This window comes from Hemitrygon akajei, chromosome 2, assembly GCF_048418815.1.
Source record: "Hemitrygon akajei chromosome 2, sHemAka1.3, whole genome shotgun sequence".
Lineage (NCBI taxonomy): Eukaryota > Metazoa > Chordata > Chondrichthyes > Myliobatiformes > Dasyatidae > Hemitrygon > Hemitrygon akajei.
The window spans coordinates 93,082,045-93,094,999 of NC_133125.1; the positions used below are offsets into that span (position 1 = coordinate 93,082,045).

The 12,955-nt window shown below is 38.2% G+C and overlaps 1 protein-coding gene across 1 annotated transcript in view; it reads right to left on the reverse strand.

Annotated features, from left to right (window-relative positions):
• Window positions 1–12,955, reverse strand: part of LOC140714547 (low-density lipoprotein receptor-related protein 1-like) — a 1,940,354-nt gene that overhangs the window by 723,595 nt on the left and 1,203,804 nt on the right. The window contains exon 19 of the mRNA XM_073025830.1: window positions 5,660–5,740. Within this exon, the coding sequence (XP_072881931.1) occupies window positions 5,660–5,740 (81 nt within the window). The remainder of the gene's footprint in view (window positions 1–5,659; window positions 5,741–12,955) is intronic.

The window sequence follows — 12,955 nt, forward strand, 5'->3', positions numbered from 1 at the left end:
TCAAGTTGATTGAGTTTTTTGAGAAGGTGATAAAAGAGCTTGATGAAGGTATCTACATGGACTTTAGTAAGGTATTTGATGAGGTCCTTCATGACAGGTTGATTCAGAAGATAAAAGTGCGTGGGATCCAGGGTGAATTGCAAATTTGGATTCACAACCAGTAAAATGGTAGAAGGCTCATTTAATTCCCTCTGAAATGGTTTGGCTTTAATTTTGCACATGTGACCTCACAATTGATTTCCCCATTACAGGAAATAATTTTCCTTTATGTACTCAGAAACTGCCTTTTGAACTTTTCAAAATTAAAATCACCCATTATCTTCTAATCACAAATGAATGCCAGCCAAGTACTTGTCCTTGCCTGGATAGGCAATATGTCTTTACAGATGAGAAGTCATGCCTTACAAATTTGTATGAGATTTTTTAAGAGGTGATGAAGAGCAGTGATGGGACAGGGCAGTAGATCTATTGACATGGACTTCAGCAAGGCTTTTTTCAAGAAAGTACATGGTAGGCTAGTCAGAAGGTTAGATCACTTGCTGAGGTGAAATAGCCTGTTTGATACAAAATTTGTTTGGTGGTAGTACCAAAGTTTGTAGTTGAGGGTTGTTTATCAGATACATTAACAATTAGGATGAGAATGTAGATGGCATGTTTGATAAGTTATCAGACGACATCACAACTAGTAGTATAGTGGACAATGAAGGAGGTTATCTGAAATTGCAGATAGAATTTAACATGGACAAGAGCGAGATGTTGCATTTTAGTAAGTTAAACTAGGGCAATACTTGCACAATAAATTGTAGGGTCCTGGAGAGTGCTACAAAACAGAAAAATCTCAGGGTACAAATACGCAATTCCTTGAAAGTAGTGACACAGATAGACAAACTGGAGCAGAAGGTGTATAACATACTTGCCTTCATCTGTCATGGCGTAGAGTACATATGCTGAGATTTCAAGTAACAAATGATACTAGTGAGACTGCTTTTGAAATACTGTTTGCATTTCTGGTCAACTAGCTAAAAGAAGGATCTCATTTAGCAGGATTCCAGTCATTCACAAGGTTGCTGCTGAAATTGGAAGGCTTAAGTTATTAGGGGAGACTGCACAAACTGGACTTGTTTCCTCTGGAGTGCAGGAGGCTGAGGGGTAACTTCATTAAAAACATTTAAAATAATGAGGGACATAGATAGAAACAAATAAACATAGAAACCCTACAGCACAATACAAGCCCTTTGGCTCACGAGCCGTGGCAAACACGTAGTTATTGTAGAAATTACCTAGGGTTACACATAGATTTTTCTAAGTTCCATGTACCTATCTAGTAGTCTCTTAAAAGTCCCTATTGTATAAGCCTCCACCACTGTCACCGGCAGCCCATTCCATGCACTCACCAACCTCTATGTAAAAAACTTGCCTCTGACATCTCCTCTGTACTTACTTTCAAGCACCTTAAGATTGTGCCCTCTTGTGTTAGCCATTTTAGCCCTGGGAAAAAGCCTTTGCTTAGCCACACAATCAATGCTTCTCATCATGTTATACACCTCTATCAGGTCACCATTCAACCTCCGTTGCTCTAAGGAGAAAAGGCCAAGTTCACTCAACCTGTTTTCATAAGGCATGCTCCCGAATCCAGGCAACATCCTTGTAAATCTCCACTACACCCTTTCTATAGTTTCCACATCCTTTCTGGAGTGAGGTGACCAGAACTGAGCACAGAACTCCAAGTGGGGTCTGACCAGGGTCCTATAAGTCTGTAACATTACCTCTTGGCTCTTAAACTAAATCCCACGGTTGATGAAGACCGATGAACAGTTTGCCTTCTTAACCACAGAGTCAACCTGCGTAGCAGCTTTGAGTGTCCTATGGACTCGCATCCCAAGATCCCTCTTATCCTCTACACTGCCAAGAGTCTTACCATTAATATCATATTCTGCCATCATATTTGACCTACCAAAATGAACCACCTCAGACTTATCTGGGTTGAACTCCATCTGCCACTTCTCAGCCCAGTTTTGCATCCTATCAATGTCCCACTGTAACCTCTGACAGCCCATCACACTATCCACAACACCCTAAAATTTTGTGTCATCAGCAAATTTACTAACCTATTCCTCCACTTCCTCATCTAGGTCATTTATAAAAATCACAAAGAGTAGGGGTCCCAGAACAGATCCCTGAGGCACACCACTGGTCACTAACCTCCATGCTGAATATGACTCATCTACAACCACTCTTTGCCTTCTGTGGGCAAGCTAATTCTCAATCCACAAAGCAATGTCCCTTTGGATCACATGCCTCCTTACTTTTTCTATATGCCTTACATGGGGTACTTTATCAAATGCCTTGCTGAAATCCATATATACTACATCTACTGCTCTACCTTCATCAATGTGTTTATTCACATCCTCAAAATATTCAATCAGGCTCGTAAGGCACGACCTGCCCTTGACAAAGCCATGTTGACTATTCCTAATTATATTATGCCTCTCCAAATGTTCGTAAATCCTGCCTCTCAGGATCTTCTCCATCAACTTACCAACAACTGAAGTAAGACTCACTGGTCTATAATTTCCTGGGCTATCTCTACTCCCTTTCTTGAATAAGGGAACTATATCTGCAACCTTCCAATCCTCCGGAACCTCTCCCGTACTCATTGATGATGCAAAGATCTTTCCCAGAGGATCAGCAGTCTCCTCGCTTGCCTCCCACAGTAGGCTAAGGTATATCTCATCTGGTCTCAGTGACATATCCAACCTGATGCTTTCCAAAAGCTCCAGCACATCCTCTTTCTTAATTTCTATATGCTCAAGCTTTTCAGTCCACTGCAAGTCATCACTACAATTATCAAGGTCCTTTAACGTAGTGAATACTGATGCAATATATTCATTAAGTCCCTCTGCTATCTCCTCTGGTTCCATACACACTTTTCCACTGTCATACTTGATTGGTCCTATTCTCTCACATCTTATCCTATTGTTCTTCAAATACTTGTGAATGCTTTGGGGTTTTCCTTAATCCTGTCTGTCAAGGCATTCTCATGACTCCTCTGGCTCTCCTAATTTCATTCTTAAGCTCCTTCCTGCTAGCCTTATGATTTTCTAGACCTCTATCATTACCTAGTTTTTTGAACCTTTCACAAGCTTTTCAACAGCCTTTGTATACCACGGTTCCTGTATCCTACCATCCTTTCCATGTCTCACTGGAACGTACCTATGCAGAACGTTATGAAAATATCCCCTGAACACTTGCCATATTTCTGCCATACATTTCCTTGAGAACATCTGTTCCCAATTTATGCTTTCAATTTCCTACCTGATAACTTCATATTTCCCCTTACTCCAATTAAATGCTTACCTAACTTGTCTGTTCCTATCCCTCTCCAATGCTATGGTAAAGGAGTTAGAATTGTGATCACTATTTCCAAAATGCTCTCCTACTGAGAGACCTGACACCTGACCAGGTTCATTTCCCAATACCAGATCAAGTACCACCTCTCCTCTTGTAGGCTTATCTACATATTGTGTCAGGAAACCTTCCTGAACACACCGAACAAACTCCACCCCATCTATAACCGTTTTTCTAAGAAGATGCAAATCAATATTTGGTAAATTAAAATCTCCCACACAACGATCCTGTTGATATTACACCTTTCCAGAATATGTCTTCCTATCTGTTCCTCAATGTCCCTGTTACTACTGGGAGGTCTATAGAATTATTGAACCCTTCCTGTTCCTAACTTGCACCGACAGAAACTCAGTAGACAATCCCTTCATGACTTCCTCCATTTCTGCAGCCGTGACGCTATCTCTGATCAACAGTGCCATGCCCCACCTCTTTTACCTCCGTCCCTGTCCTTTCTGAAACATCTAAAGCCTGGCACTCGAAGTAACCATTCCTGCCCCTGAACCATCCAAGTCTCTGTAATGGCCACAACATCATAGCTCCAAGTACTGATCCATGCTCTAAGCTCATCTGCTTTGTTCATGATGCTTCTTGCATTAAAATTGACACATCTCAAACTATCAGTCTGAGTGCATTCCTTCTGTATCAATTGCCTATCCTCCCTCTTACACTGCCTCCAAGCTTTCTCTATTTGTGAGCCTGCCCTCCCTTCCTCCATCTCTTCAGTCTGGTTCCCACTCCCCAGCAATTCTAATTATACTGTCCCAACAGACTTAGTAAACCTCTCTGCCAGGATATTGGTTCCCATGGGATTCAAGTGCAACCTGTCCTTTTTGTACAGGTCACTCCTGCCACAAAAGAGGTCCCAATGATCCAGAAATCTGAATCCCTGCACCCTGCTCCAATCCCTCAGCCATGCATTCATCCTCCACCTCACTCTACTCCTATACTCACCATCGTGTGGCACAGGCAGTAATCCCAAGATTACTTTCCCTGAAGTCCTGCTTCTCAGCTTCTTTCGTGAGTCCCTGTATTCTGTTTTCAGGACCTCCTCCCTTTTCCTGCCTGTGTCGTTGGTATCAATATGTGTCACAACCTCTGGCTGTTCACCTTCCCATTTCAGGATGTTGTGGACACAATCAGAAACATCCTGGACCCTGGCACTTGGGAGGCAAACTACCATCCATGCTTCTTTCCTGCATCCACAGAATCGCCTGCTGACCCCCTAACTATAGAGTCCCCTATCACTGCTGCCATCCTCTTCCTTTCCCTACCCTCCTGAGCCACAAGGCCAGACTCTGTGCCAGAGGCACGGCCACTGTTGCTTTCCCCAGGCAGGTCATTCCCCGCCCCCACAACAGTACTCAAACAGGAGTACTTATTGTTAAGGGGGACAGCCACAGGGGTATTCTCTAGTATCTGACTCTTGCCCTTCCCTCTCCTGACTGTTACCCACTTATCTGTCTCCAGAGGCCCCGGTGTGACTACTTGCCAATAGCTCCTCTCTATCACCTCCACATTTTCCCTGACCAGATGAAGGTCATCGATCTGCAGCTCCAGTTCCCTAACGCTGTCCCTAAGGAGCTGCAACTCAATGCATTTGATGCAGATGTGGCCTTCCAGGAAGCTGGGATAAGGTAAGGTGAATATTCTCAGTAGTTTTTATTACTCAGAGTAGAGAAGATAGGGGGAGAATATTTAAAGAGGGCTTGAGAGCAAATTGTCCCCACACGCCATCAAGCTGCAAGAGTAAGTGGTAGAGGTGGGCTCAATTATAATGTTATTTCGATAATTACAAGGATTGGAAAAATTTGTGGTATACATGCCAAACTCGGAAAATGGGACAAGGCCAGAAGCACCGTGGTGGCAGAGAGGCTTTGGACTAACGGCCTGGTTTCCATGTTGTTCTATGATTATATGGAATCTGTTCTCACAATGTATCCCTCAATCCCTTAACAACTACCATTTATTACTATGCAGTAGATGCAAAAGCATTTTTAAATTGTCTTGTCCCCCATTTCACCAGTGATATAACCAAAGATAAAATGTTTTAAATTTTGTTATTATACCAAATTCGCTGCATGCCCTCTTGATAAGGAAACACCATCTTAAGTAACAATACCTATCTGAGAAAAATATGTGGATGGAGATTTAGACTTTAAGAAAAAGATATAATGCATAAAAAAGAATTTTGTTTTTGAAGGTTCCGTTGTATGAACCTGGTGACGAATCATCGGTAATGCCTTTCTGTTACCTGAATCACAGCGCCATTTAATTGTGATGCATCTTCCGTTGTTACACGTGAACTGCATTAACGGAGTGCAGGTAGGAAATGCTGTTCAAGAGAAAAACATAAAGTTAAATTGATGATTTTGTGTGTTCTAAATAGAATTATGTATCTTGTACAACTCTATCAGGCGCTTGAAATAACCACTGTTTTTTTCCATTTCTTGTTTGTGCTTTTTAAAACAACTCATTTTTGTTAGGAATTTATTTTCAAACATACGCATGGCAAAGTAAATTTCTCTGGAATGGGAGTACTACAGGATTTTTTCTGATTAAATATGAATGATATTTGAGGCTGAGTTTACTGAAAGGCCTTTGGCTCTATTTGACATGGAATGCTTACAACCTAAAAGTCACATTTTTCTTTCTTTCTATGTGACATATGCAGAATAAGTTTCCTTTCAGCAAGAAGTGTCACTATTCAAGAGCTTCTAGGATTGACATATTCTGGAAAGAACAAATTTGCATTTACATCATACGCTCAGGGTGTTACCAATGTATTTGACAATCATGCATTTTTTTTTAACCACAGTCATTGGTTATGCTGGCAGATATGATGGTCAATTTATTCCATGGAAAAGTTCAAAAAAAAGAGTTAAATACATTTTTTATATTTAGCGGCATTGGTTAAAGGCTAAATGCCACATAGGGCAATTCATTACTTTTCATATAGAGCTCTGGGAATCTTCAAAACAATTTAATTGGACTGACTGAAACAAGACTAGCAGATCCCCAAAAGTTCTTGCTCAATGTCATGACATGTTTAAACCTCATTGGGACAGGCTGATGGGTTTGAGGTTTAAAATGAAAGTATACTAATCACTTCAATTGATCATTGGACTGGATTTTTAATTGTTGCAAATTTTTTAAAAGTATTATGAAAAAAATTATCTCTAACTACTGTATAGTAACTTCAATAATATTAAATATGTATCATAATTAAGAAGTAATTAGGTACTAAGTAGTTGAGCATAATTACTTCATGCTATCTATTGCCTCTAGAAAACCTGATAACCAGGTTTGTTCAGCTGACCAGGCTTTAATTCAGTTTAAAATTCCTTACTTTAATTCATTTTGATCAATCAACTGCAAAGCTGAAATTGTATTGATTGCACAAAAACATTGCACCTCATCATAGGTGTGTTAAGAGCTAGAATAACCATTCACCACATATTCTTTTCCACTTTAAAAACTCTCCGACACTGGTTCTGTCATTATTGGACACAATGGACAACTTCCACTTATACATAACTGTGTAACATAATGGCAGGACTATACTACCACTGCCAATACAGTAGCAATCTAAATAGAAGCTACCTCTTTATGAAAATGTAATATATATTTACCGGCTTAATTGGCATAATGAAAACAGAAAACCTTCCCCTAAAATAGTTTATAGATTAGTTGCTGAAAAGGCATTTTTCCCCCTCATGCGATAATCTAGAAGTAACTCCTGAAGGTAAAGGTCACCAATTTTAGATGGAGATCAAGGGGAATTCCTTCTCCCAGAAAAGAATGATGGTCTGGAAATCCTATGTCCCAAAGAGTTACAGAGACCAAGATCAGGATTGAACTAAGGGCAATGGAGACTGCACAGGCAGGTGGAGTTGAAGTCAAGCTTAGATCAGCGATGATCACACTGACTAGCAGAGTAGGCTTAAGGGACCATAAGGTCTATACCTTTCTTATTCATAGAATATTGGATACTAATTATTGACAACTTACTCAGCATAAACTCAATGGATTAATGTCCTCCTCTTAGATTCTTATGTTCTATCTAATCCACCAGGAAATGTGAAACATAATGTGTGTGGAAGATAAAATAACAATAATAAAAGAACTTTGATTTTGCTGAGGCAGATGGTCAAATGATTAACTGAACTTAAGGCCTTCAAAAACACAGATGCTCGGCTCAATATCATCAGCCTGGATGCTAATGATATACTGTGAGAAATTCAGACTATTTTCCCAAACATTCGCAGTTTGATATTCAGTTGCAGCCAATGGTTCAATTTGGAAATGGGACAACCAACATGTATCAATTAAAAGTTGGCAAGAAGAACTCATTAGCAATCATGGCTGTCCATACTTTGGATGCCTGCTAGTCCATTCAGCTCATTAGCATCATCCAAAAATAAACTTTATGTAAAGCAAATACATTAAAAACCTCCATGCAATCATCTAATAATTCTATTTCAGATGTAGAAGGTGTTCCTTTCAACCATCTGCTAAAATAAATTTATTGGACAAATCTATTTTGGAAGTCTTGAAAGTATAATAGGTTACCAGACTTCTATCCAAAATTATAATAAGACAATTAGAGAACAGCATCTTGATCTGAAGGTGGTTCTTCATTTCCTGAATAATTTATTCTGACAGACATGCAGAGAAAATTGAGTATGCATTAAGTCATGATTAGATTCACAGGATCCAAACCGACAGTAAGCTGAAATGATTAATGGCCAATGCAATGGCATTTGTCTTTAGTTAAACTTATCCCTCCCCATTTAATTTCAGCAATATTTTATGCCACAATTTCCCAGAAATGTGATCAGACCAAGAGAAACCAGACAGTTTCAGTTAAGTGAACAGGTAAAAAAGTTAGGTGCACACTTAACCAATCAAACTGAAGGATTCTTCAACAGGCATGTTCTAGTCAAGAGTTAAAAAAAAGATTTCTTTGCCAATTGAGATACAAAAAGAGAAACAGAAGAAATAATCATTGGACTCAATTACTAATAAAATGGAAGTAAAGTGAAAATTAACTCAAATCTTAAATAACACTTTTAAAGAACATTTTAGAGCAATTAAAATCTGCACTTTTTTCAGTTAATTAAAGGAATTAATGATTGGCAGATCATTAAAAGAACCACTGACAACTTAATCGAGGCATTTAAGTATATGCAGACCTTAAGTATTGAAAAAGGTTTTTTATTGTCTCAATACTTTATAATACTGATTTTCTATAGCACGGTTAATTTAAATTAGAATGGATTCTGTTTAATTAGGACACATTGGGACCAGTATATTTTGGCTAAATTCAACGGCTGGCCCAATTAGCTGAAGCTTCATGGAAATAGTTAAAAGCATATAAAAAAGGCAAATTACTGTTTAAGGTGAGTACAAAATTATGTATTTAAATAACATACAGAACAAATTAGAATACTACTACAATACTATAAAACTGTGTATTAATTCCTAATAGCTATCCACGGAGGAATTCATCCAGTGTATGCTGCCGTGACTTTTTGATTGACTGGAAATTAACAAAATCAGCACAGATATCTGGTGCAGATGAAGGAGTCCCTTCATACAATGTTTTGAGTGATTACATCCTCCAAAACTTCATTTTCATTATAACATTGAAGATGATTGTTGATTCTTATTAAATTGTTAAAGTACTGAAATCGTTTCATTTTCACTCTGGAATATTTCTGGCATCTCCAAGCCTGAATGCTAAACACCGCAGTGAGCAAAGCCATTCCAAACAGTCTCACTGCTTATTTTCAACCACTATCAGTGACAGAAATCGCTGCTTTATGAACACAAACACACGCAACTAATGCTATTTAAAAACATTTCTCTCTAAGCACAGTGTTGTATCTAATAGCCACACAAGTGCATACAACTGATGCTAGCCAGAAACTTCAGCAACAGCCTTCTCTCCCAATTCAGTGACATTGTGTCCCAAATAAATGAAGAGATTTCCAACTATTCTCCCTATTAATTTCTGTTCTTTAAGCGTTGTTCCAAATAGCCAATGGCCCAATTAAGCAACACTCAATACAGCGTAGTGACAAGAATGTATAAGAACAATGATGCCAGTCAGAAAAACATCATTTTAGCATAAGCTCCTGAACTTCCAGCTTTTATCATGTAATTAGCTTTACTTAAGGTTGCAGTAGTATTTCTGCATTAGAAATAATGAACCCTGATTGTTTATTATTATCCTTCTTCTCTTACTTCCATGGTCCACTCTCCTCCCCTTTTAGATTACTTCTTTAGCCCTTTACATCCTTCATGCATTACCTTTTATCTTTTCATTTCATTTGACTCCCCCCCTCCCCCAACCCACACACCCACCTTTCTCTTCTAGCAGCTTGTACACCTTCCTTTCCCCACACCTTCTTACTCTGGCTTCTAATCCTGATGATGCTTCTCAGCCTTTAATGTTGACTGTTTACTCCCCAATCTAGAAGCTGCCTGAATTGCTCAGTTCCTCCAACATTTTATGTTTGTTGAGAATAGTTAACTGGTTGTTGAGGTCTACATTGAATGTTACAATAGACAATAGGTGCAGGAGTAGGCCATTTGGCCCTTCTAGCCAGCACCGCCATTCACTGTGATCATGGCTGATCATACACAATCAGTACCCTGTTCCTGTCCTCTCCCCATATCCCTTGACCCCGCTATCTATAAGAGCTTTATCTAACTCGCTCTTGAATGCATCCAGAGACTTGGCCTCCACTGCCTTCTGGGGCAAAGCATTCCACATATAATGGAGGACAATCAGTTTGAGTACATTAAAATTAAGCTATTGAACCTTCTGTCCTTTTCATGAACATAACATCTATTTTTTTTTAATAGTTTATCAACCAACATGGGTATCAGGGAAATGGACCATTTTTACCTATGTAGCATTTGTCACATTCTTGTGGTAAACTGCTCATTTCAACATCAAGAATATATCTTATTGTTTTGTTTTGTTATTGTTTGACTGTAGGTATAAATCATTTAGTCAACTCCCTTCAATAATAATCAAGCAATTAGGGCAGATATTTCCACCTTACAATAATACTCTTGTAATCACTGAACATTAATCTGGAACGGTCTCAAGGAAGTAGGTTTAGAAAGCCAGTTTTATTGACACTAGGGCCAGCAGAAACAATGGTTTTATTTTTTAATGTCTTGTGCCTTGACCTTATTATTTTGTAATGCTTTGATCTGAATTATATGACCCCACAGCACAATATTTCAGAATTTTTTGTGAAATGTGCGTACGCAGATTTGCAAAATCTATGAGAACTGCATAAACTGAAGCAGCAAATGAGGCAAAAAAATACTGGTGGAAAATCCAGAGATAAAAGAGTTCTTGATTTACCTACTTTCTACACTTAGAAAGTGCTCTCTTAGCTTCCTGGGCATAAAATGATAGCATAATAGTCCAATTTCCTTCAACAATGCCTCAAATCTGTCTATTTCAGACTCGCTCATGTGATAGTCTGGTTTCCATAGTAGCAGGCATAAAAAGGTATTAAATACCTTACATTGTTAATAAGGAGCCTTTTGCGCCTTGGAAGCTTCCTCTCTCAAACTGTTCTCCCTTTCTCTAGACACTTTTCTGCTCTAACTAGGCCATTGAAGAATCTGACTTTTCATTTTGATTGAACTTAATATGCAGCCAGAACAAGCAAAAGAGATATCTATTACTCCAGAAAGTCAACAGTGCTTTGCTGCCTCTGTATCTGCCTGTCTCTCAGCCTCTTCCATCCCCTTCCAACACAGGATATTCATATAATTGAGTGAAATAATTCTTTAATTTCTGGCAGCAATGCAAGGAAGGAATGAATAAACACTCAAGAATACAGGCACAGATGTTCTGAATTCAAATCTCATTTGTACTAAGGGCTTGACATAATTATGTTAGGATTACTGGTATTAGAATTTATCAGTTGAGACAATCAATAGTGGATTTAGTTTCCCTATGATTTCCATTGATTTTGAATGTGTAAGTTACACTTGCAGTGAAAAAGAATCGAATATATTAGATTCAACCTTGAACACTGAATCTGGGTAAAATAGATTGACAGTTTGCATAAAATCAAAAATTGAAAAAGTCCTGTTAAATCCATTGAATTGCTCAGCCCAAGTATATTCAGCAGCTCAACCAAATTTGCTCCATTTCCCCAAAGAAGGCTTTTTTTTTTCAAAATTGCTTTTACAATTCTGAATCCTAGCAAACTCTGAATCAAATATTTAATCCTCACTATTAAAATGTAATTTGCAAGATGTTCCTCATTTGTGGCTAACATATTACTTTGATTGATTATACCCTTACTGTGATCTTATCCCTAAGTAAATAATTACTTATAAACTTTGTGTTAATTTTGTGTTTTATCTTCTCTGGTTGAATGTCCAAGTTGGGCAGTCTTTCATTGGTTCTGTTATGGTAATTATTCTATAGAATTATTGAGTATGCCCACAAGAAAATGAATGTCAGGGTTGTATATGATGTACTTTGATAATAAAATTACTTTGAGCTTTATAATTTAATTTGTGAAGCATATTTTCAAAATAAAATTATTAGATTAAGCTATTAAACTTAGTATTGGCATAACAAAATTGCCATATTTGCTTGGGCATTTGTTTCACACCTGACTCTGGTTTCAATGCTGATGTATTAGGGATGCAATAAAAGGAGTTTCCTGAAAAAAATTACTCAATTTTATTGGTTCAGTAGGAATGAGATTGAAGAAACCTTAGTCCTATTTGTTAAACTCTCAGTAAGGAGAACTCGGTTAGGAACTCTTCTTGTCAAATTGGAGGTACGAGAGAGGAAATTATAGTAGTGATGCAATAGTAAGTTGCTGGACAGGGAACTTAGTGGCCTGCAGCAAAAATCCAAGTTCACATGTCACCATGGCAGCTGTGGAATTTAAAATTCAGTTAATATGTTGGAATTTGAAAACATATCTAGTTATGAGCAATGACTACCATAATATATAGTGGCAGACATTCATTCATTATGTGCCATGTCGTATGACATGGGTGATCATGGTCTTCCATTTGTTATAATCTGAGAAGTTCTAATAAACTGTTTAAAACTTTTGCCTGTTTGTCCATTGATGTAAGTCATGACACTGGCACTAGATCATCATTTAAGAACTGTTTGGTTTCTAATGTCTTTCAGAGGAGAAAATTGGCCTTCTTTACCTGAACTGTTTCACATGTGTTTTGTTAGGCCCTTTAAGACTTGACCATTCATGCAGTAAGATGAATTCTTAAACGACCTAACAAATGACTCACTTCAAGGCAAATTAGACATGAGCAATAAACTTGGGCCAGTTGAGATGTTGAGAAGTAAGTAGATGGAAAAAAAAGTCTCTTTTCTTTGTCCACAACCTCAACCATTTGTCTCTAGGTGATCTCAGCTAAACGTTTTGAGGGTTGTCTATCTAATGGTCTGTTTTTCATTCATAAGGTAGCATCTATGGTAATGAAAACAAACAAAAAGTACTGTCCCATTATGCAGCCATGATGTAGT